This window comes from Typopeltis vanoorti, chromosome 7 (genome assembly GCF_054136105.1).
Source record: "Typopeltis vanoorti isolate ZY-2024b chromosome 7, IOZ_Tvanoo_1.0, whole genome shotgun sequence".
Classification (NCBI taxonomy): Eukaryota; Metazoa; Arthropoda; class Arachnida; order Uropygi; family Thelyphonidae; genus Typopeltis; species Typopeltis vanoorti.
The window spans coordinates 102,485,507-102,511,974 of record NC_143555.1 but is presented as its reverse complement, the minus strand read 5'-3'; the positions used below and the strand labels follow the sequence as shown (position 1 = coordinate 102,511,974).

The following is a 26,468-nucleotide window of genomic DNA, read 5'->3' as shown; positions in this document are numbered from 1 at the left end:
TTCTGACCAGTTACTTACTCTCTATAAATTCCAAATATGGCCAGCCATGGAATACTACTCTCATATATGGGGCAGTGCACTTAAGACTCCACCTCCATCCCCCCTTAACATTCTTGATGCTGATTCAGAAAACAGCAGTTTGGTTGATTAATGTCACATCTCTTAGAGAATCTTTTCAGCCATTACTCATCTGCCATAACACTTTCCCACAGAAGATCAGTTTCTGCATTATGTCTTGTCTATAGATATTTCCATGGCCTGTTCAGCAGAACTAGCATCCATTAGGCCTTACATTTCTGCCTACAGGAACTTGAGCAACAACAACAGCAGCAGCTCAACATCTCTTTACAGTCATACTCACCGAACCTACTACTCACAGTGATCTTTCATTTCATCCTTCCACCTCAATTCTGTGGAACAGCCTCCCTTATGAAGTATTTCCAAAAAAAACTATAACCTCTAGCAGTTTAAGAAGAATATCAACAGATTACTCTGCTCATGACTACTGCCCACAGACAGCATTTATTTTCTATAGACCCTTCTGTCTCTTTTGTGAGAGTAATATAAAAAAAAAATAAAGTGAGATGAAATAACTTTGGCAACTTCATTGCTACCAAAATGTTGTCTTCTGTGTATCCTTACAATAATAGTCTCACTTCACCTCACCTTTGATAATAGCCAGATCTACAGAAAAAAAATCAGATTTGCACTCTTTGGGTTACTCACTTCTAAACTTTTCTGGCACAGCCACATCATATCTATTGCTTCTTTGGTCTCCAAAACACTAGTTCTTTTCTGCTCAGGACATTACTCACCCATACAACTGATAATCCTCTATAAATCTCAAATCTGCCTAACTATAGAATACTGTTTTCACATTTGTGGTGATTCACCAAAAAAAAAAAAAAAACTCCCCTTAAGAATGCTCGATGCTATCCAGAAGAGGACAATATGGTTAATATGGTTTAGTTTGCACTATGACAAACACCATTATATCAAATTTGCTTATTGTAACAAACTACAAAAAGTCCCAGGTGCATTATGTAGGCCTTGTAGGCATGTGCTATATTAAAAAAATTTATTATAGCCCAACTATTACTGTTGATCCTATGAATTTGTTACTGTATGGTGACTATAGAAAACCACTTCCCCTCCAGACTCATGCCAGTCATTTTCCTCATAGTCATATTGTTTCTGCCTTTTGTATAGTATTTTCTAAAAAATTTGCTTCGACATTTCTCTAACTCACTTTAATCTTGCATAAACAGCTTCTATTCACACCTACTGGACTGACTATGAATAAATTTCGCTTCAAATTTATTAGAACAGTCTTTACACTATTCAAAAAGGATACCACCTCCAACTATTTAAGAAACACAGTGACAGGTTGCCTTTCTCCTTAATAACTTTTTCCTCATGGCGATGATGTGTAGGTTTTGCAATCTGTCATTATGTGGAATCAATATTAAAAAGAAAAAATATGAATGTACAAAATTTGCTGGCATTATGCTACTTTCTTCCTAAAGTGGCTCCTTTATATGTTTTGCATTTCTTTGCTTTCTGATGCCATAACTCTGTAAATTTTTTATACTTCAGTTACTTTTTTTTTTTTTTTAAACCAGAAAATGTTTTATATTTATAAAAACTAGATCTGAAAGATCCTTTATTGAAGAGCTAGTTTGTTTTTGGTTCTCAGATGAAATATTTTTTTTCAGAAAAAGGAACTGCACTGATTTTTTTTCTTTAACATCTATCCTTTCTTGGCAATATTCTATTAGGCAAGCTATAATTGATGTCAATCTCAGTAACAGTCTTCACTGGACTCTGAGGCCTAGCTGTAATTTCAGTATCTCTAAAACTTAGATCTGTCTTATTTTTCCCTAAAAAAAGTATCTGCCTCATCTATTCATACATTTGATAATGATCCAGTTTTTTTCAAACTTACAACTTTGAATGACTTGAACATATCATATCAATAGCTGCAGATTTTATTAGGAATAAACATTGTAATAGAAACATGTTGTGTGGGACTATGGTATTCATGGTACTGCACACTCCTTGAGGATGCATTCCAAAAAAAAAAAAAAATGATCTACAGTTTCTTCGCCATCCAGAAAATTAAGAGCATTACCACCAATTTCTGATGGTAATGCCCTTAATCCATCATTTTGTTCACATGATAGCAGTTAAGATAAGTAATGATCCCTTTCCTGAAGATATGTTGCTATTTGTTATCATTATTTATCCTTGTTTGCGTCTCTAATGTTACTACTTTTTTGTAGTAACTTAAAGTGTCAACCACCCATTTTGCTTTCAGACTTTCTAGACTAACTTTTTATCTTTTTTTGTTTATTCCTCCTCTATTTCTTGAAATGAATTGTTTTCATCAGTATTTTCCAGTAAAAATATATGTGATCCTTTAAATCAAATGTTGATAAATTTTTTTCTTCTTCCTGACTTAATGATATAATAATAGAACAAAAAAGGCATTGGAAGTGTTAAATAATAAATACATTTTAATCATTCATTTCAGACTATTTGAATAGTGATGGCTGTTTAATAACACAACTATAGATTGATACACAAATACCTATAAATCTGCTGTAGCTTATTCTTATTTTTAGCTGCTCGTAGAGTAAAAATTGGTTCAGCATAAGTTAAACTCAGCTAGTATAAATTTTAATAAACACATTTAACATCAACAAGTGCTTCAGGATATGCATGAAGTTACCACAACTCTATGTGCATCCTGTATCATTTGTTATTGCAGATTAATATTAAAAAAATATATTAATAGGTGATTATTATTGCTATAGGGATTTTGGATGCTGGGAAAAGCATACGAAAGGAATTGGTCAGAAACTGCTACTTCAGGTAAATATTCAGTAATAATTCAGTATATTTTTTAAAGTTAAAAAAAATTGAGGACAAACTTCTCACAAACAGCATGAATAAAATTTATTATAAAATAACCATTCTTCAGAACAACACCAAATTTCAGCTGGTAACATTTTAAAGTTACTGTTAAAGGAATTGGTTATGTTCATCAGTCTAATGACACATGATTAATATTATTATTAAACCTGGTTTGCATAGTAATGAAATCTAAGTAATTAGTAAGTAGAAATTTACTTTGCACTGACTTTCAGATGGGTTACCAACCTGGAAGAGGTCTAGGTAAAGACTTACAAGGTATAACTGCACCAATAGAAGCAAAGAAAAGACAAGGAAAAGGAGCTCTTGGTTTATATGGACCAGAAGCTGTTAAGAAACCCCACATTTCAGTGGCAGCAGATGAAGAAGAAGATGTTAAAGGAAAGAAGGATGCACCTCGCCAATGGAAAAAAGTTCCTGGGGTAAATATATTTAGTTCCAATTGAGTGTTTTTGCAAGGATTTCGAAAAATTTTGTTCTTTGTTAGTTTTTTATAAATCTGTTATCCTTTGTTATAATATCATATGAAATTAACACATCATTTCTTGTTGCATTAATATTTTTATATAACCAGCATGCATTTATTTTTAATGCGCAAGTAAAATTTTGCTATGGTATTCAGCTGGATGAAGCAGAAAAATTCATGTGACATGCATGAAGGCTTAAGAACTTACTTTAAAGAGGCACTTATAAATATAAGAACATCTGTGCAGTAATTTGGTGTCACCAAATTACTGCACCAAATTACCAAAGGGTTTTGTGGCTAGTACTGTTTTAGTAATCCCATGTTCTGCTAAAGCCATTTGCATTTCTTGGAGGTAATGTAGGATTGATGTTCAGAAATTCATATAGAAATAGATCAGCCTGTTTGTTCAAAGTAGAATACACAACGAATCCGGAAAAAGCTTTATCTTTTGCGACCACATACCAAAGCTTGTTGAGTTTGCTATAGGTATTTTATTTGGTATTGTATGTGTTTTTATTTTGGTTAATATCATGCAGTCTTAAAATGTGTTTATATTTTGAAGTCTTAAAATTCGTCTTAAAACACTGAAAAAGAGTACAGTTTTTATCATGAGTAATTAAAAAAAAGCAATTTTTGGAACTTTTACTATTCATGTGAAGATTCAAAATTTGCAAATTGTAAAATATGTAAACAGCAAATATCATGAGGTGGTATAGGAAAAAAAATGCATGATACATATATGATATCTGCGGTTCTTGCAAATCAGAATGCAAGAACAAGTAAGCAATCAGAATCTAAAGTAAATCCACCAAAACGACAAACCTTATTTGATGTTATAGAGAAATCTAAAAAATGGAATATAGATGACAAACATGCCAAATCATTACATTAATCCATAGCTGAAATGATTGCATTGGATAATATATCATACTCAGTTATTCAAAATGAAGGCTTTACAAAGCTAATGATGAGTAAATTGCTCCACAGTACAATTTACCTGAAAGAATTTACCACTACTCAATCATCCAACCACAATAGCACTACCACAAACTTCAGTACACAACACCACCAATAGTATTTTTTTAGCATTAAATTGCATATCTTCTCCTGGCTGATTTGCCTGTTATGCAGAAGGAAACATCTAAGTGTCTGGGAGACAAATCCTTATTAGTATGAGATTAGCGAAGTTATCTTCATTTGAAAAAGTCCATATAAAGATCCGTCTCACCACGAGTTTCTGGTCTTTTCCATTTCTCAAATTAGAAAGGTACAGTGTCATCATTCTTCCAGTTACACTATGGAGGCACTGATTTGAAAATTCATTAGGTTCATAGGGCACTGGCTTTATAACAAACTTTCAATATAATCATATAGTTCTGAACCGTCAGCATTTTCCAGGGAGATGATTAAAGAAAAGCCTTTTGCTGTGTAAAAAAATCTGACATATAACGGTTTGAGATAATGGTACCAATATTCTTAAAATGATGTTGAAATTTTAAGCATTCCATGTTTTTTTATATGTTGCAGTTAGCAGTAATGGGCACTATTAATACACAGATATCGATACTGAATTTAATAGAAATGTATAGAAAAATAGTAGCACAACTTAGTAGTGTAGTAGCTTTTAAAATATTCAAATTAAATGTCAGTCACATAAAATTAGTTCAAAATGTACCTTATATGAGGAACTCTACTTTTTATATGCTATAAGGAATACAAGAAAAAATATATCTATGCAATCAACAATAATTCAAATAAATTAAACTCAAATTTGTTGTCTTTATTGGAACCACTAACAAATTATTTGTAGCTTTTCAAGAAAATTAGCAAAACCACAAGTTCAAATGTTGTTTTAATTTCAATATTAAAACATTTTTTGCAGTAGGAACAATGAAAATTTCTATGTGAAGAAGTTAACAGAAGATTTGCTACTTTATTCGAAAATAAATATTATATTATTTTTACAATATTATATCCATAATTTAATTGTATGCATTCTTCAAGTCAGACTAAATTGGTTATGTTAAAAAACGTTTAATTTTCTTGACCAAAAAGCTCTTGAAAGACTTTTAATGGGATTATATTGATCAAGTGCATATAATAAACAACTATGTTATACCAACTAGTTTCACCAACTAAGGCTGTTGGCATCTTCAGGGTACATAACTGATGTAAGGCACTAAAAAGTAAAAAACTGTTACAAACTATAATCAACCGATTCCAATTATATTAAACAAAGAACAGAGTGCGTACAATACATGCATAGAGCGTGAATGATATTAGGCTTGAAATTAGGCAAAAAGAACACATAGGTGACGTCAATAATTATAAGATTGCTAGACTCCTTAGACCACATAAAATAAGAGTGGCCTTTAAACCCACAGAAACGATTAGACAATTCTTAAGATCTCCAAAAGATAGCCATCCTTTCTCCAAATATGCTGGAGTTTATAACATACCCTGCTCGTGCGGCTTGAATTACACCGGCCAAACTTCAAGGAGCCTTGAAATTAGGCAAAAAGAACACATAGGTGACGTCAATAATAACAGAGAAGAAAAATCGGGGTTAGCTTTTCATTTCTCAAGAACGAACCATACCATAGAGTGGGATAGAAGCACAATTCCTTACATGGAGGAGGACTTCCGCTCCTGAATTTTTAAGGAGGCCACAACAGTTGCCCGCTGTATACAAAACCTTAACAGGAACCAAGGACTAATCTTGCCTGTGATCTGGAAGACCCTTATCAGACCCTTCAACTTGCCAGAACTGAATTATAGTGCCAACTATAGAACGTTCCTAAATAACAACAAGAGATATCATGCACGCTCTATGCATGTATTGTATGCACTCTGTTTTTTGTTTAATATAATTGGAATCGGTTGATTATAGTTTGTAACAGTTTTTTACTTTTTAGTGTGCCTTACATCAGTTATGTACCCTGAAGATGCCAACAGCCTTAATTGGTGAAACTAGTTGGTATAACATAGTTGTTTATTATATGCACTTGATCAATATAATCCCATTAAAAGTCTTTCCTAAATTGGTTATGTTAAAAGGGTTGTAATTAATGAGAAATCTGAACCTAATTCAGAAATATTAAGTGATGAAGTAGTTGATAATATTCCTTTATCAAAAAATATGAGATTGTTAGTAAAAGCATGATGCAGGAAAGAAATAAATTATGGCAGCCCAGAAATATTTATGAAGAAAAACCAGAAGAAATTTCTTCCAAAAAAAAGGCCAAAATTTGCTTGTCATGCATTAAAATTTATTGAGTCTTCATTTTATCAGATCCATAATTATCCTCTATATTTAACAATTCAAAATCAGAGTTATTCTATTTCTCTTAAGAAATGGTCCTTGTAACACTATTTTTATTAATTTTGCAAAATGTAAAATTTTATTTTTTCAAGTTCATGTAGTTACATTGTCAAGTGAAGTATTAACATGCATATTTTTTAATATTCAATCTTTAAAATCAGTTTTAATGAATGCATTTTTTTGTTCAAAACATTTACTTTTAAAATGTTTAAAATTTATTTCTGCATGATTTAACTGAATATTCAGTGCTTAGGCTAATTTGCAAACTGAATATTTGATATTAATATATTTGGCCAAGTCATGCTTCAGCACATCCTTAATATCAAGTATGTTTAGTTTAAATAAATATATTTACTATAGATATACTGTGCTGCTTGAGAATAACAAACAGGAAATACAAAAACTGGTAGTCAAAGTGATGATAATAGATTTTGGGTTCAAGCTTATATTGTGAGTGGTCTGTGTAATAAATTACACAAATTGGCGGTTTTATTTGTTTCATTGTGTTTTTTAATTAGAAAATTAGTGTTTTATAGTATATTAGAGTAGATTTTCATGTTTTTAGAGTATTTTAGTGTCTTATAACATATTTTTATTGTGATATTGTAATATTAAAATTGTGCCAAAAATGCAGAAGAAATTGAATACTAAAATAACAGCAAAGTAGCGAACAAGAAAGTATTGTCCACTAAAGACAATTTTGAAGAAGAAGATATTGAAAATAATTTAACCTCTGAGATTGCTAGGTTAAAGCAGATTATTAGACAGACGATGAAAGAACTACAGAAAATCGAACACAGGAAGAATAAAAAAGTTCAGCAGCAAAATGGAAAACAAAGCACAGAATCAGGTAAGTTAGTGTGTAATAACAAAAATCTGGTATAAAGTTGATTAGAAAAAGAAGAATGTTATGACTAGTGATAAATTCAGTATGAGAGGGTAATTCTGATAGGTACCAGTGACTTAACTAGTGATAAATTCAGTATGAGAGGAGGACATGAAAAGGTTGTTGGAAGAAGCAAGAAAGTAAAATTGTTGGTATATTACTTAGGTATGATGGAAACAAATTATGAAGAAGGACTATGGTGGCAAAAGATTCAATGCATAGGCTGTGTAGAAGGAATGGATGTGAGTTTTTGAATGTGTGGGGTGAGTTAGAGGGAAGATTGGATTTGTATAATAGGGATGGCCTCCACTGATGCCTTTGGCATCAGGAGTCTTGAAAATCCTTAATTGATATAAGACCTAACATGGAGAGCCAGAAAAACTGAATTCTGATGGGGAGGAATCATAAGAATCTGTTTGTAAGAGTAGCAATATTAGGTAACTCTGTTAATGATGGGAATAGTCATTATTATGGAAATAATTATGGAACTAGATAAGAACAGAGATCTGCAAGTTGTAGTACTATCATGCAGACCAAAGACAATTCTTATGTAGTGAAACCTGTGGAGTGTTCATAACTATAAATTCACACATATGCCACAGTAATTAACTTTTTAATAATATGTAAATGTTTTTCTTGTGGAAAGGCTTAGACATTAGTTATGCAACTAATATTGGAAGTGTATTAAAATTTATTTTAATGTATATCCTAGTATACATTGTAATTTCCTTAAGGAAAAACAATGTAAATGTTTCGTCTTAAGTATCATAAGACATCATGTACCAACTGTTTTACTATCCCAAAAGGCTGAGAAATTCTTATCCTCAATTGTATAAAATAAATTTATCAGTTATATTTTAATTTAATTTAATTACAGCCAAATAGTTTTTAATCCTTATACATGCTACTATATACATAGTGGGATTCCATTGCAAGCATGTGCACTAATGTGTGTGTTTTTCTAATGCAATTCCTATTGTTGTTTAATAACTGACTGATGATGTCTTATGATACTTAAGATGAAATATTTGCATTACTAAATCACTTAAGGAATTGACAATGTAGATAAGAATATAAATTAAATTACACTTTAATAAATATTTCCGATATTTTGGCAACGTCACGTTGCCATCTTCAAAAATAACTTACAAAAAAGGCACGTGCACGTAGACACTACAACACAGTAACTGAGAATGAAGTGATGAAGCTCTTCTTCTCCTAAAAGTTTATACCTGATGGTGCCCTCTAGCAGGCTAAGTAGGTGTTCTTGGCTGTTGGGCTGAAGGTATGCTGATGTAAGCCTCCCAACTTTGGGGCAGTCTCATACAACTAAATTTGTTGAGGTGTGGAGAATTTCTTAGGGCTGAGGCTGATTCCATGAATAGTCTTTCAAATTTGTATTTGCTACGGTGTATTACTGTAGCTTTCTTCTACCATATTCTGTGGTGTGTATCCAGAGCATGGTCTGCAAGACCAGAGTGGCTGTACTTGTGAAACCTTTATTAAAGTGTAATTTAATTTATATTCTTATCTACGTTGTCAATTCCTTAAGTGATTTAGTAATGCATAACCAACGTATAAGCTTGTCTACGAGAAATATTTACATATTATTAAAGATTAATTACTGTTGCATACATGTGAGTTTAGAATTATAGACCAAAGACAAGTGTATACAAAAGAGCATGCAGGTAATTTATTATGTCTGTACATGAATGCTAGGAGTATAAGAAACAAAGGAGTAGAGTTTGTTGCTTCGGTTAATATATTAGGATCTCATATAGTAGGCATTAGTGAGACCTGACTGTCAGAAGCAGACATACTAACCGGTATCAAGTGCAAAGGTACAGTATTTTTAGGAAGTATAAACAAGATAGGAGAAGAGAGGGCATGCTGCTAATGATATCAGATCACTTGAATCCAGTTATAGTAGACCTATGACTACAATACTAGTATCGGTTTTTCATGTAGCAGCGAGTTTGAAACCATTTGGTGTGAGGTGGAGTCTAACAAGATTAAAGACATAGTGGAGTGTTGTTACAAATCTGGTGGATTGGTTGCTAGTGATGAAGAAATGCATCAGCAAATAAAGATGATTGGTGCAAAAAGAGTAATTATAATGGGAGACTTAAATTATCCAAACATTGATTGGGTAGCAATAAAATCTCATGAGAAGAATGAACTGAATTTATTGAGCTGTTGCAAAACAACTTTCTTGAGCAGCATGTGACAGAAGGAACTCAAGATCAAAGAATGTTAGATTTGATTATAATTATTATTATCATCCAGGCCTCCGTGGAATCAAAAGATTCCGTAGGTTGTTTTAGTTAAAGACATAACTTTTCTTCCTCTTGTTGGTGACAGTGATCATTCGGTACTCACTGGGAAGTGACTAAGTTTATGAATGTTCCATTCAGAAAAAGTTACATGCTGAACTACAAAGAAGGAAATTATGAGCAACTCAGGAGTATACTGAGTTCAGTGCAACAGTATCGGTTGCTGGATGGGAAGATTATCAACACTGCATGAGAAGCATTTAAAAAATACTTAAATGATGCAATATCAGAATTTGTTTACAGTTTGAAGAATAAATAGGGTAGAGTGAAATGGATGTGTAATCTTATCAAGCAAGAGATTCTTAAGAAAAGGATGATGTGGAAGGAATACCATGTGCATAAGGATGATGTCAGTTACGAAATTTATAAGCAGCAGGCCAATTGCAGCTGTTGTACGAAAAGAAACTGGATCTGCAAGTTAAAGACAACCCAAAAGAATTCTATCATTATGCTGCAAGTAAAAGAAAGAATGAGTTATTCCTTCATATTCATAATGTAGAGTGTAAACTCTACCAAATGCAGATGGTGTGAAGGTGACAGATGCAGAAGAGGTTGTTCAACTAATGAATGCCCATTTTGCTGTAAGCTGTCAACCTGGTGTGTATGCAACATTGAGCTCACTGCAACCTCTTCACTGGATGAAGAAACTGAGGTTATGAGGAGGAGGAGGTATTAGAGCTGTTTCATAAATTGAATAAGAATTCATCAATAGGGGCTGATGGGATATCAACACGAGGGCTGAATGAGTGTTCAGCTGAACTGACTATTCCTTTGACCAGGCTGTTTAATGTGAATCTCAGAACAGGGAAGATTCCACTGGAATGGAAAGAATGTGTTGTAATCCCATTGCACAAAGGTGGTGCAAAGACCGATGTATCCAACTGTCAATCCATCATGACAAACATCAACTATGCACTGTATTCAGACCATTATCAAATGGTCTGAATACAATGCATGGACAGCATGCACTGCATTCAGACCCAAGGACAGCATCTCTCCTTTATCACATCCAGGAGTCTACGAAGTATCATGCTTGTGTGATCAAGCTTATTACGATCAAAAAGGAAGAACTGTGGACATCCGCATCAGTGAACATAAAATATACATCCAGCACTATCGCTATGACAAGTCAGGCGTAGCAGACCATGCTTTGGATACCCCCCCCTGCACACAGGATCAACTGAAAGAAAACAAAAGTACTGCACAGAAGCTTTTACAAGTCAGAGAGATTGTTCTTAGAAGCACCAGAAGCCTTTAAACATACTTCGAATCTCAAAAAATATGGCTGTATAAATTTGCCTAAGATTTGGGAGACAGTCATCTTAAGACATAACTAGTACCTGCTTTCTCTCTCTCTCTCTTTTTTTTAATAGAGGGTGCTTAATTATGACTTTAGTCATTGTGTTGTTGCTACAATTGTTCAAACTGGTCCCATTGTTACACCATGTTGTAGTCTCACGTACTGTGACAAACTGTTTTGTGCTCTGAAGATGCTGGTTATAACACCAGCAAAATATCAGCAATAAGTCAATAAATAATTATTTACTTATCATTCTGTGTTCTAATATATATCATCAAAATTCATCCACATGTACGCCGAACACATAAGCCTTTCTACACGTTTGTTAACTCATCAGTATCTCAGGAGCGGTGGTGAAGATTTTGAAAAAGTTGGTTAGGGTTCGCATTCAGAAATGGGTTGACAGAGAATCTGTACTTTGCAATGAACAACATGGGTTTACTAAGGGAAGGTCATTGTGTTGGACAAGGGGAATGGATAAACTATGATGCTTTTCGATTTTGTTAAGGCTTTTGACAGAATACGCATGACAGACTGTTGCATAAATTGGAAAGTATTGGATTGGATTATAAACTATTGGCATGGATAAGAGGATGACTGACTGACAGATATCAAAAAGGTGTATATGGGGAGGGGGGGGTGAATCTGCAAGATTCAAGGTAACCAGTGGTGTGTTAGAAGGATCAGGTCTTTGTCCATTGTTATTCAATCTGTACATTAATAACATTGGGATAGGTTTCGTGCAGAATACAGCTATTTGCTGACGGTGCAAATATAGGTAGGGTAATCAGGAGTGCTGCTGCTGATATGCAGTACTTACAAAATGATTTGATAGGCTGGAATTGTGGGCATGAAAATGGCTGTCATTCCAATGCTAATTAATGTAATGTCATGCACTTTGGTGTAATTAGATATCCAATGTCATAATATATTGATGGGATTGTGTCTGAAGAAACTGATGAGGCTATGGATCTTGGAGTTTTAGTATACAGAAAATTGGAGTTCACTGGTCATATAGCAAAAATTGTAAATACAACTCAGAGAATAATGGCAATACTGTAACAAACCTTGACATAAAGATAAGGAAGTCATTTTGCCTCTTTACAAAGCCTTGATAAGACCTCACTTGGACCATTGAAGGCAGGTCTGGTCTCCTTGTTTCTGTGGTGATTCTGATACAGTGGAGAGTGCAAAATTGATATCAGGATTGCAGAATACTAATTATGAACACAGATTGAGAATTTGTAGACTGCAGACATTAGCAAACAGGAGAAAGAGGGGTGATATGATTGAAACTGATGAACTTCTGAAAAGGTTATACAGAATTTCAATAAATAGTAATTTTTCATTTTGTGGAGGATAGGGAAAAGATGCGAGGGCATCCATAGAAGTTGAGAATGAATGTTGTCAAGAAAGAAGGGAGTTAGGGCTAGATTTCTCTCTCATAGAGTAATACACGATTGGAATGGATTGCTGTTAGATGTTGTGTGTTGAAATAGCATGAATGAATTCAAGAACAGGTATGACAGCTGGTGCAAATAGTATGGCCTCTCTCTCAATGAGTTCCTGACTCCCTGGAGGTCTCTTAATAATAACAATAATCTTCTTTTAGTTTAAAGAGTTTGTATTAAAAAGTAATAATTTTTTACCATTCTTCTTTAGTTAAATGTTCTCTTATTAACATTACATATATGTTTAGGAACAAAAGAAAAAAGTGAAATACATTTACCGTACAGTTGATGAAGTTGCATCAGAAGGAAGCAATAAAAAATTTCGAGGAGATTCAAGTGCTCTTAGTAGAGTAAAAGTGATTGATATGACCGGTCCAGAACAGAGAGTTTTATCAGGTGAGACTTACACAACGAATATCCAGACTGTTGCAAATAATTGTGTAATGCTTTTATGCAAATGTCATACTTATTTGCATAAAAATTAAAACGTCACAAACTTTCTTATTCTATTACAGATCTGTCCAGTTAAATGCATAAATTTAATTTTGTATCATGCCTTTTACACACTCAAGCCAAGTTGAACATCATATTTTTTATGCATCTTGTAACATTTAATTAATGAAGCTTTCAAGTGTCTCTTCATTTAGCTCTGGAGATAACATGAAAGTGTTTGAGAACAGGAACCAAACCTTGGAGATTCAGTGGCAAGCCTTGAAGAAAACCCTGATTGATTCAGCTACAGAGGCATGTGGTGAAGTTGTCTGCAAGGATAGAAAAATTAGAACTCCATGGAGGACACAGGAAGTTAAAGAGGCAGTGAAGGAAAAGAAGAAAGCATATCAAAAGTTCCTGTCAAATAAGTCAGCTTGTGCTCTTAGAGAATACAGAGACAAATGTAAGAAAGCTAAACAGTGTGTTAAACTAACTAAACAAAAGTCATGGGAGGACTTTGGCAAGAACATAGAAAATAAATATCAAGAAGGTGGCAAAATATTCTGGAGGTTGTTGAAGAAGCTAGGAATGGAGGAAAGAGCGCTGTAAAAGGAGTTAGAGATGATAAAGGTGACATGAAAACAGGAGAAAAAGATATCCTTGAGGTATGGAGTAATTAATTTGAAAAACTGCTAAATGAAACAAGCAGTGATGACAGCACAGTGATAAAAAAAACACTCACTAGGCATGCAGTCAGGAATACATATCCATACTTGAAGTAGAAAAAGCCATCAAAGGCTTGAAATGTGGAAAGGCAGCAGGAGTAGATGATATTCGACCAGAAATGCTAAAGTATGGTGGTATAAAAAATTTAGTTTAATCCTTTATCCAAGTGTGAGCAAACAAAGTTTGTGCCTGAAAGTATCTTCAGGACTGGGGTAAGGTGGTACAACAACTGGGCAACTCTTTGCAAAGGTGGAGCAAGCTAACATCACTCCTAGCTCAGTTTCTCCCATAATGCAAAACACATCTCCTTGCGGATATGTATAATGTTATGCATTAAGGGAAGGGCCACTACCCAGACTAGTTTCAACCTTTATTGAGGTCTCTTCAGTGGGAGCCAGGACCAAGTGGAGATACCAGGCAGAAGCATTAGCAAGGTCATCTCTACCTATAGGAGTTGCCAAACAGTGTGCCACCTTTTTATTAAATTACTCTGGATTTAGAGAAAGATGTTGAAAGTTTATTTTTCACTTGATTAGACTATGATAAATTTAGTTTAATTCTTTATCCAAAAAGGTGGCACACTGTTTGGCAACTCCTATAGGTAGAGATGACCTTGCTAATGCTTCTGCCTGGTATCTCCACTTGGGCTTGGCTCCCACTGAAGAGACCTCAATAAAGGATGAAACTAGTCTGGGTAGTGGCCCTTCCCTTAATGCATAACATTATACATATCCGCAAGGAGATGTGTTTTGCATTATGGGAGATACCGAGATAGGAGTGATGTTAGCTTTCTCCACCTTTGCAAAGAGTTGCCTGGTGTTGTACCACCTTACTCCAGTCCTGAAGATACTTTCAGGCGCAAACTTTGTTTGCTCTCACTTGGATAAAGGATTAAACTAAATTTATTATCGTCTAACCACGTGAAAAATAAACCACGTGAAAAATTTCAACATGGTGGTATAAAAGTCTTACAGTGGCTTCACTGCATAGTTCAGAATGCCTGGACAGAGGGATGAATTCCCGATGATTGGATAGAGCTCTCATAGTACCCATATATAAAAAGGGAAATAAAACTGAATGTGCGAATTACAAAGGTATATCCCTACTGAGTGTTCCTGGTAAGATATATGCAAGTATACTTGAGAAACGGTTGAGAAGAATTGTGGAAGAAAAGCTTGGTGAAGAACAAGCTGGATTCAGGTCAAATAGAGGCTGTCAGGATCAGATCTTCACTTTACGACAAATAGTGGAGAAATCATGGGAATGTAACAAAGATCTGTATTTAAGTTTTGTCGATTTGGAAAAGGCATATGACAAGGTGCCAAGAGAGAAGCTATTCAATACGCTACAGTTATATGGTGTCAATGGGGCATTATATCAAGCAATACTTAGTCTTTATTTGAGTTGCAAGTCAGCAGTTAGAATTGAAGGAAGTAGAAGATGGTTTAATGTTAAATCTGGTGTGAGACAAGTATGTACATTATCCCCTCTGTTATTCATTATCTATATGGATCACATTATGAAGGAAAGTGGTATTAAACATGATATCAAAATTGGAGATGTTAATGTCAGTTCTTTGCTTTATGCGGATGATGTTATACTTCAAAATAAACCAGCTACAAGTCTGCAAGATTCTCTGACTAAATTGAATAGCTGTTGTAATAGATATGGTATGAAGGTCAGCAATAAAAAGACAAAGACAATGAAAATAGGCAGAATCATTGAAAATGTCAACTGTGTTGTGAATGGAGAACCTGTGGAACAAGTGAAACATTTCAGCTACTTAGGCATGATTTTTACTGAAGATGGTAAATTAAATATAGAAATAGACAACAGAATCAACAAAGTTGGTATGGTAGGACATCAATTGAATAAATTCATATGGAATGAGAGAAATTAGTCGGAACACTAACTAGCTGTATACAAGACAGTGTTCAAACCAGTTTTAACTTATGGATCTGAGAACTGGGTCAGAAGTAAAACACTTGACCAAAGACTAGAGACTGCAGATATGAGAGTCCTAAGAAAGATTAGAGGCATGAACAGATAGCATCAATGGCAATATCATATTAAAAACATGGATATTAGGAAAGAATTTGACATTGTCAGCATCCAGGAATGGGTTAGCAGAGCTAATCTCAGGTGCTATCGTCACTTAAACAGAATGGGTGAGGAAAGATTAGCAAAACAAGTGTTCTCTGCCAGGTTGGCAGGAAAACGACCCAGGGGAAGACCAAGATATAGGCGAATTGATACGGTACAAAGTGCCTTAGACGATAAAAATATAAGATCTGATAATGTTGGAGTCTTGACAAGTAACAGACTGATTTGGAGGAAAATTGTAGATAGGAAGTTAGTAATGATGTAAATTTTTCATGTAGTACTATCTTATCCCATACATCCCTTGAGGGAATATGGCAGGAATTTGATTATGATGATGATGATGAAGAGACACTTGAAACCTCTTCTAAATCAGAATCTGAGTCCTCATACAACAAATTGTCCTCTTTACCATCCTGTGCATTACTAATGCCACACTTCTTAAATGATTTAACCCCCTGTCTCAGTTTTCACAGCATCCCATGAAGCTTTGACCCACTGACAAACTTGCGAAATGCTAGGCCTCTTCCTTCTGTCCTGATGGCATAACCTCAAAATCTGAAGACTGCACCACTTCTCCTTCATAAATGCCTTGAATGGTTTATTAATACAGACATCTAAAGGTTGAAGCTGATAATTAGACCTCCTGGAATTACAGCTAACTGAGTTTTCAATTCCTTGAGTTTATTTTTTAACATCTTCTATACTGTGAGAACGAAACTTATCCCATACCAGCAGGGCAGGCCACAGAAAAGCGGGGCTGAAAGTCCCACTTTTCTCTGGGCTAAAATCCAAGTATTCAGTTCTGCCTCAAGTTCTGGCCATTTTGCAGTTCCACTTCGTAGGTTATATTTACTGTGAGTTGCTTTTTTTAGATCCTCTCTGATTTTGCCACGTTCTTATCATTTTATCAGTTGTGGATGGCTAGAAATGTCTCTGCAGCCCTGTTTCCATGTTCTTTAGCATACACAATCACATATAGCCTGTATGCAATATTGTAGCAATGCTGAAGTTTTTCAGCCATAATATGCCAAGAAATTTAGAGAACATTTAACAGCAGATCTGTGATTTAACTGCTGTGATCGTCGATGACAGTGCATATGCATCCACTGAACTCTACGTAACTGGAATGCTCTCACACAAACCGCAAGTAAGCAAGAAAGAAATTGCATAACTCGGAATAGAGAAAATTTCCAGAAATGAAAGTAATAAAAAAACTGAGTATTGGCGTATAAGATGCACCCTGTTTTTCAGATCTATTTTCAAAGAAAAAAAGTGTGTCTTATACGCCGACAAATACAGTAAATAGTTTTTTCTTCAAAAAATTTTTTTTCTGAGTTTATCAGAAATTCGGCAAGAATTTTTCAAGCTTTTTCTTTGTGTTGATTCTTGAGGTTTGCTACACACAGAAATAAATACTGAATTGTTTGTATCTGCAGTTTCACTGTACATAAGTGCATATTGTAATAGCAGCTGTTTGTTCTATATCTGATTTCCTGATGCTTACGGGTTCAGTGTTTTAAACTGACTCATAATTTAAAACATTTTTACTCAAAAATAAGTCATTCCATTTCTGACATTTCAAAAATGAAAGGAATTTACTCTTAGAGAATAAGTTGCTGTTATCAAGGCCCATAAGCTGTTTCAAAATGAAATAGCAAACAAGTATGGAATATTGCAATTGCAAGTGTAACAAATGAGTTTTCTTATAATGTAGTTAATGTAAAGGATTTGCATTTTTGTGGGTTTGCTTCTTCAATAAATTTCATATCATTACATAATCAAATTGCTATATACTTCCATATGGAATATATTCAAATTGCCAGTGCATGCATCTTCAGTGCCATGGCAATTCTCAATCAGTGATCCTGTGAAGTCTGTCCTGATAATTTTATATATGCAGTTATCAGGAAAAGACTATGCAATTAAGCATTATTTCTATAATGACATCTCATCTATTGAAATTCTTCTGTGTATTAAACTCTGACTAGAAAATTATTTATATCTTAAAATTTAAAAAGACTAGCTTTTTAAATAATTCTTTTCATTTTGTAAAAAAGAATTTGTGTTACCAGATTTTGTATTTTATTGAAAATGTTCTAATTTTTCTTTGTAAAAAGTAAAATAATGAGTATATCAAGAACATTTTGTAAATAGCAATCCTACCCAAAAAATAAACACTTTTCTTCCACATCAGTCTGTTACCTGTCAAGACACCAACATTATCAGATCTTATATTTCTATCTTCTAAGGCACGTTTTACTGTATCTTGGTCTTCCTCTGGATCTTTTTCCTGCCAACTGGATAGAGAACACTTGTTTTGCTGATCTTTCCTCCCCCATTCTGTTTAAGTGTACATACCACCTGAGATTAGCTAATGTATTTCCTGGATGCTGACAGTGACAAGTTCTTTCCTAATATCCTTGTTTTTAATATGATATTGCAATTTATGTGATCTATTCGTGTCCCTAATCTTTCTCAGGACTCTCATATCTGCTGTCTCTAATCTTTGGCCAAGTGTTTTATTTCTGACCCAGCTCTCAGATCCATAAGTTAAAATTGGTTTGAACACTCTTGTATACAGCTAATTAAGTGTTTTGACTAATTTCTCTCTTATTCCATATAAATTTATTCAGTTGACTTCCTCCCTTACCAGCTTTGTTGATTCTGTTGTCTATTTCCATATTTAATTTACCATCTTCATTCAAAGTCGTGCCTAAGTAGCCAAAATGTTTTACTTGTTCTATAGGTTCTCCATTCACAATACATTTGATATATTCAATGTTTCTGCCTAGTTTCATTGTCTTTGACTTGTTATTACTGACCTTCATACCAAATCTATTACAACAGTTGTTCAATTTAGTCAGGCTTGAATCGTATAGACATGTACTGGATTTATTTAGAAGTATAACATCATCCGCATAAAGCAAAGAGCTGACATTAACATCTCCAATTTTGATATCATGTTTAATACCACTTTCCTTCATAATGTGATTATAGATAATGAATAACAGAGGGGATAATGTACATCCTTGTCTCACACCAGATTTAACATTAAACCATCTTCCTGTACTTCCTTCAATTCTAACTGCTGACTTACAAATCAAGACTAAGTATTGCTTTTTATAATGCTCCATTGATGCCATATAACTGTAGTGTATTGAATAGCTTCTCTCTTGGCACGTTGTCATATGCCTTTTCCAAATCTACAAAACTTAAATACAGATCTTTGTTATATTCCCATAATTTCTCAACTATTTGTCATAAAGTGAAAATCTGATCCTGACAACCTCTATTTGGCCTGAATCCAGCTTGTTCTTCTCCAAGCTTTTCTTTCACAATCCTTCTCAACCGTTTCTCGAGTATACTTGTATATATATCTTATCTGGAGCACTCAGTAGAGAAATACCTCTATAATTCTCACATTCAGTTTTATTTCCCTTTTTATATATGGGTACTATGACAGGACTGCTCCAATCATCTGGAATTCATCCCTCTGTCCAGGTCTTCTGAACTATGCTTTGCAGCTACTGTAAGACTTTTATACCTCAATACCTGAGCATTTCTAGTAGAATATCATCTACTCCTGCTACCTTTCCACATTTCAGACTTTTGATGACTTTTTCTACTTCAAGTATGGATATGTATTCCTAATTGCATGCCTTTTGAGTGTTTTTTTTCACCACTGTGCTGTCATCACTGCTTGTTTCATTTAGCAATTTTTCGAAGTAATTATTCCATATATCAAGGATATCTTTTTCTCCAGTTTTCATGTCACCTTTATCATCTCTATCATTTCTTTTACAGTACTCTTTCTCCATTTCTGAGCTTCTTCAACAACCTCTAGAATATCTTGCACCTTTTTGATATTTATTTTCTATGTTCTTACCAAAGTCTTCTCATGACTTTTGTTTAGCTAGTTTTCCACAGTGTTTAGCTTTCTTACATTTGTCTATGTAATCTCTAAGAGCACAAGCTGACTTATTTGCCACGAACTTTTATGCTTTCTTCCCTTCTTTTCTTTAACGGCCTCTTTAACTTCCTGTGTCCACCATGGAGTTCTGATTTTTTCTATCCTTACAGACAACCTCACCACATGCATCTCTGGCTGAATCAGTCAATATTTTCTTCAGCGCTTGCCATTGAATCTCAAAGGTTTGGTTCCTGTTCTCGAACTCTTCTATTTTTTTTCAATTATGTTTGTTTATTTTAGCCTACATCGTAGTTCACATCGTAGAGTTGCTCAACTTTTATTCACTTTAAAACTTTCTTACATGTTCTCCTTTTCAGTATGAAATTTAGTGCTCAAGACTAAATGGTGATCACATCAATTTCAGTTTCAAATTCTCTATACAATCTGGTGTCCTGCACCAGGGAGAAAACATCACTGTCAACAGTAACATAGGTAATGAGACTTATTATTCCTTGCGTCTTCTCTCCGTGTTAATTTGTGTGCATTTTTATGTCGGAACATTGTGTTAGTATATATAACCAGTCCATGTTCTGATTAGAAATCCAACAGGTATTTGCCATTATTATTAGCTTTGCTCTTTTCTCCAAATTTTCCCAAAATATTTTTGTATGTCTGACAATCATTTCCTACTCTGCTATTTAGATCCACAAAAAGGACCAACTTTTGCTTTTTCATTGTGTTAGTTGCTTTCTCTAAAGCCTCAAAAAATTCCTCCACTTCTATCTTAGTAGATAGAAGTAGAGGAACTGATATTTGCCCACATCACTCTACTTGAGACTGCCTGCCATTCAAGAAGATTAGCCTCGTATTTAGTGTTAAATAACACAGCTACTCCTTCTTTTCCCATTGTTATTGCCTGAATATAACATTTTGTATTTATTGCTCAGAAAGATCTCACCAGTTGTTGCCTTTTTTTTCTTTGTTTCATTCACTCCCATTATGTCGATCTGGTACTTATCCAATTCTTCAGCTAGCTCCATTTTTTTGCAATTCAGACTTCTTATGTTGATAGTGCTGATCTTGAACTCTGGTGATGTTGAGTTGGGATGTGTTTTAGGATTTGTTCCAGTAGCTGACTTTTCACTGTTTGCCTTGGTTTCCTGGAGAAAACAATAAGCCTTGTTTAACCTGCCGACGCCTCAGCCAGGATGAATTCTGTCATTGTAGCATCCTTTTTATATTTTGGTTAACAAAATAAACACATATTAAGGAGGAAATAGCAAAGGGGAAATAGTGGTAATAGTTTTTAAGCAGTATGGTATGAGATAGTGGTGAACAGTATGAAATACTTAGATGTTACTATAGGCCTGGTAATGTGGAGGGTAGTGACCATGAAATGCATGAAAAATTAGGCAAGCAAATGGGAAATGGGTGAATCCCTATGGGCGATTTTAATTATAGCATTATAGATTTGAATGATGATATTGCAACTGGAAGTAAAGAAAATGAATTTCTTGAGTTTTTAAGGGATAACATCTCAGCCACTATGTAACTGAGGTACACAATGATTGTGGATCTTTGAATCATCCATTATTAGTCATTATAAATGAGGTGTCAAATCACACTCCAGTGAGAGTAACCATGAAGTGATTATCTGGATGGTTGCCAGCCATGTGAGGACTCCTGTGAGGGGAAAGGGCATGTGGAACCACGAAGCTGGTGATTATGAGAAGCTCAGGAGACAGCTTGGAGCTGTAGCATGGAATTGGATGGATGAGGGGAAAGGGCATGTGGAACCACGAAGCTGGTGATTATGAAAAGCTCAGGAGACAGCTTGGAGCTGTAGCATGGAATTGGATGGAAAGGAGATCAATGCTGCTTGGATGATATTCAAGAACTATCTAGTAGGAAGCAATGTCTAAATGTATTTCCAAGTCCAAGGTCAGAAAATTAGATAAGGTAGGTGTGAAATGGATTAGTGAAGAGATTAAGCATGCAATACAAAGAAAAAAAATGCATTATGGAGGCAACATAAGAGAAGTGGTAATAATCAATTCCATGAGGAATACACAGAATAGGCAAGGAGGGTAACTCAGTTGGTAAAGATAGCAAATGTTCAGTATGAAGGGCAGTTAGCTAGTGAAGTGAAAAATAAATCCCAGGGAGCTTTTTATATGTAGCCAGCAAAAATAAGAATAATTATAGTAGGATGGTATTGATTGGAGAAAATGATATAAGGACAACTGCTGCAGAGGATACAGTTGAGATATTTAATGAGCAGTTCATAAAGATCTTTCATCCTTATGATTGTGACATCATGGAGAGTTTGAGAGCAGTTGATGTTGAGGAGGAGAGACTAACTGTAAGTGATCAAGCGGTATATGGGGAATTAAGCAAACTTGATATTAATAAGGCTGTGGGACTCAATGATATATCACTGTGTATTTTGAAGGATTGTGCCAGGGAGTTAACTTGACATATTTGTTGATCAACATCTGTTGATGTTGATCTGCCTTGACATATTTGTTTTATATGAGTATTACATTGGGTCAAGTTCCAAAGGAGTGGAAGGAAGGCAAGATTGTACTGCTTCATAAAGGAGGTGACAGGATTCAAGCATCAAATTATAAGCTAATTTGTGTGTCAGGTATTGTGGCTAAAGTGTTGAAAAGACTGGTGAAAATCAGGATTCAGAATTGGGTCGACGCCAGTGGTATTATCTTTGATGGACAGCATGGATTTGCTAAAGGGAGGTCATGTTTTAGTAATCTACTTACTTATTACAATAAGGTGACAGCAGCATTGAATGCAGGAGATGGATGCATAGTAGTACTTAGACTTTGCAAAAGTTTTTGATAGATTACTGCATGATAAGCTGATAGTCAAATTACTAGTGCATTGGATTGGAGATTGATTGTCTTATAAGTATCGACAAATTGTGTGTGTTGGGGGGGGGGAGCAATATCTCAGAAGAGGCAAGTCACTAGTGGTGTGCCTCAGGAATATGTTTTAGGGCCATTGCTGTTTAACCTGTATGTTAAAGATATTGGGAAAGATTTGAATGGAGATATACAGCTGTTTGCAGATGATGCAAAAGTTTGGACAAACTATGAGGAGTAGAGCAGATGTGTTGTGGCCTTACAAGGACTTGAATAGACTGAGTGAATGAGCATGGGAGTGGAGGATGTCAGTTCAGTGTTGCGAAATCTGAGGTTTTAAATTTGGAAAAGAAAGATGGGATCTATAATTTTCTCTTGGTGGAGATATATTGCTGTAGGTGGAGGAAATATGATCTTAAGGTGATTGTGGATAGTGATCTGAAATTTAGAGGATATATTGCCAAAATTGCAAGGACAACACAACAATTTTTGGGAATGATACAGAGGACACCGATTTATAGAAATAAAGAGATTCTGGTTCCATTGTAAAAGGCTCTGATTAGGCCACATATGGATGCTGTGCATAGATTTGGCCAACTGGTTTTCAAAAGGATGATGAGCTGTTGGAGAGGATCCAGAGTCGATTGACCAAAATAGTTTCTGATCTCTTGAATGTGGAATTTGCTGAGTCTATTGGATAGGAGGAAGAGAAGTGATATGATAGCGACGTACAAGTTGGTGAGGGGTTGTTATAGGATTAACGTTGAAGAGTTTTTCATAAAATGGTGGGAGATTGGGGGGGGGGAGAACAAGAAATACAATTTCCAGAGATCATCCCTGGAAATTGTATAAGAAGGGTATGAGCAAGGGAGTGAGAAGCAGGTTTTTTGTATGGGGAATGCATTACCTGAGAGAATGTCTGCAGAGAATTTGAATGTCTTTAAGGCTTGGTATGATGAGCTGTGTGTATGACAAAAGGGACCTTGTATCTGTAACTCCATTGGGTCTTAGGATAAAAATATTACTCGTGGCCCTATTTGGCTTCCATGTGGATTTACTACTAGGCTTAAATCTCATTCATTATTTGGGTTATCCGGTAATTAAAAAAGAAAAAAATTAAAAACATTAGTAGCAGATTTTAAGGTAGTAGTGTCAATACTTGGCTAAAGCTCACTTGCATTACTAATGTAAGTTTTCAACTAACTTACATTGAGATTTTTTTTTATGTTGAACCCATACACGAGAGTTTGGTTGATCAACCTATAGTACATTAGTACTGTATATGGGTAGTGGGTTGGGAAAGGAGGAACTTCTTTACATTTGATTTAAAAGACTGAGTATTGTATTCCTTGGTAAACACAACAGAGGGGAAGACTGTTCCACAATACAACAGTTGCAGGGATAATGGAAGAGGAAAAGAAACTTATTCTGTGAGTTTCAAGGTGCACTGCGAAGGGATGTTGAGTGTTGAGCAACAGCTGCACATGTTCCAATGAGCTTAGTGTTATTATTATTATTATTTGACATCTCCAGGGAGTCCATAGACTTATTGAAGGAGGGCACCTGCTCTACAACTCTGTCTCCACCAACTTAATCCATCAACTGACTGCAACTACACCAATGCCATCTACCACCACCAACCACCACCACTGGTATTTTCACAATCACAAACATCCATGCCCACGGTGGGATTTGATCCCACAGCCTTTTGGCTGGAGAGCGGATATGCTAACCACTAGGCCAGCCAGGCTGGTATTAAGTGGAGGAATTATTGATGCTATTTCAGGTGAACATTTCCCATAGAAATATTTATAGACTATACATATTGCAGAAACCAGATCTCCGTGCAAAAACTGGGGGGAGTGAGTTGATAAGAGATGGTCATTAATAAGTCTAATTGCTCTCCTCTGTATTGAGTCAAGCATTTTGAGAGAGCTTTTAGGGGCCCCACCACATATGTGAGAGCAGTATTCAATAGCTGATGAGTTACTGCTGGTGAGGTGAGTTAACTTAAAAAGATTAGTCATGCTCTAGGGCACACTGATACTACAATCCTACACATAATATTTTGTTAACTCTCTCTCTCTCTCTCACGCACACACACAAACAAGCAACTGCAAGGGTATTTCAAATGCTTACAGCTTGCACTTAAAAGACCATCATCATCGTTGGGTTTTCAGCAGAGGACTTAAGACAGTCTGGGGCAGTAATGGCCTGAACTTGATTAATTAACCTAAACTATACTTAGTGAAAATGAGTCTGGTTTGAGGCTACATCACAAAAGGTCAGTATGTTTAGTGCTCCTATGAAATAGGTGATTTTTATTTGTTGTTTTTTTTCTGAATTAGTGTTTATATTATATTGCTTATGATTTTCATGGTATTATTGTATTTGGTGGATACTGCAATATAAAAGTAAGAGCTGTAAAATGTATTAAAAATCCACAAGAACCATTCAGCAGAAAAAAGGAACACTGAACTAAATAGTGATGTTAAGACTTGTCCCACTGAACAAAAACATGTCAGCATGGAAATGAATGAGGAAATTGAAAAGAACTAACTTGCTAAATCTCATCAAGACTGATACAAATTATTTAGCAGACAATGCAGAAATTAGCATTTAGAGAAACATAAGAAGGACAAAGTTAAGCAGCAAAAGGAGAAACAGAAAAGCACTGCAGCAAATAAGATATTATTGACTAACATTCAGGTAAGTGAAGTAGAATATAAAAAAAAAGGATGTTATGATGATGCCCTCCTAAAACATGCCATTGGTGTTACTATTTCATGTTTTCTTGGAGCAATAATCAAAAATGTAGTAAATGCAATTGAAAAATGGAAAAGAACATAGATGGTAGTTCTGGTAGGTACAAACAATTTAACTAGTGAAAAATTCAGTGTGAGAGAGGATGTGAAGTGATTACTGAATGAAGTGCAAGCAAGAGAGACAGAGGAAATCATTAGATTGTTACTGAGATATGATAGTAGCGAATTAAGAAGAAGAGAAATGATGTAAACTATTCAGTGCACAGGCTGTCTAGAAAAAATTGTTGCAAATTATTGGATGTGTGGAGTGAGTTTGAGGAAAGAATGGTTTTATCTAAGAGGAATGCCATGCGCTTGAATGTTTTTGGTCATGATGGGGAAAATGGTGAGAATCTATTCATAAGAGTGAGTATGATATGTACTATATTAATGATATGATTGTGGGCTTACCTAGTTTGGACTTGTTTATTATGTGCAAAGATGTCTGCATAAGGGAAACATTAGATACAAATAAGGATCTGCAAATTGTCCAACTGGGTCATGCAGACAAGAGATGAGAATACAAAAAAAAAAAGCCTTGATGTATAATGTCTATACATCAATACCAGAAGTATCAGGAACAAAGAAATAGAGTTTGTGTTATTATGTTGTAGCATCAGATTATAAGTTAATTATATTGGATGATTTTAGCCCTGTAGAAAGCTATGACTGCAATACTAGTAATGATTTTCCCATAATAGTGAGTTTGAAGTTATTTGGTGTGAGAAGGCATCTAATAAGATCTTAAGTTTGATTCTTATCTTTCATGACATCTCCTCCATCCAGTGATATCCACATAGTAGAAATTGCCCATAATGGTATCCACAAGGTTTATCTATATAGTTCACAGTCCTCTTCACAAGATCCTGAGTGTAGCAGCATCTGATTGTGTATTTTATCCTATTAACTTCTATCTCACACT

At 34.8% G+C, this 26,468-nt stretch overlaps 1 protein-coding gene across 1 annotated transcript in view; it reads left to right on the top strand.

Moving 5' to 3' along the window:
* sip1 (septin interacting protein 1) overlaps positions 1–26,468 on the top strand; it is a 292,796-nt gene that overhangs the window by 119,384 nt on the left and 146,944 nt on the right. The window contains exons 5-7 of the mRNA XM_090395420.1: positions 2,817–2,874; positions 3,150–3,356; positions 12,941–13,088. Of these exons, the coding sequence (XP_090251546.1) occupies positions 2,817–2,874; positions 3,150–3,356; positions 12,941–13,088 (413 nt within the window). The remainder of the gene's footprint in view (positions 1–2,816; positions 2,875–3,149; positions 3,357–12,940; positions 13,089–26,468) is intronic.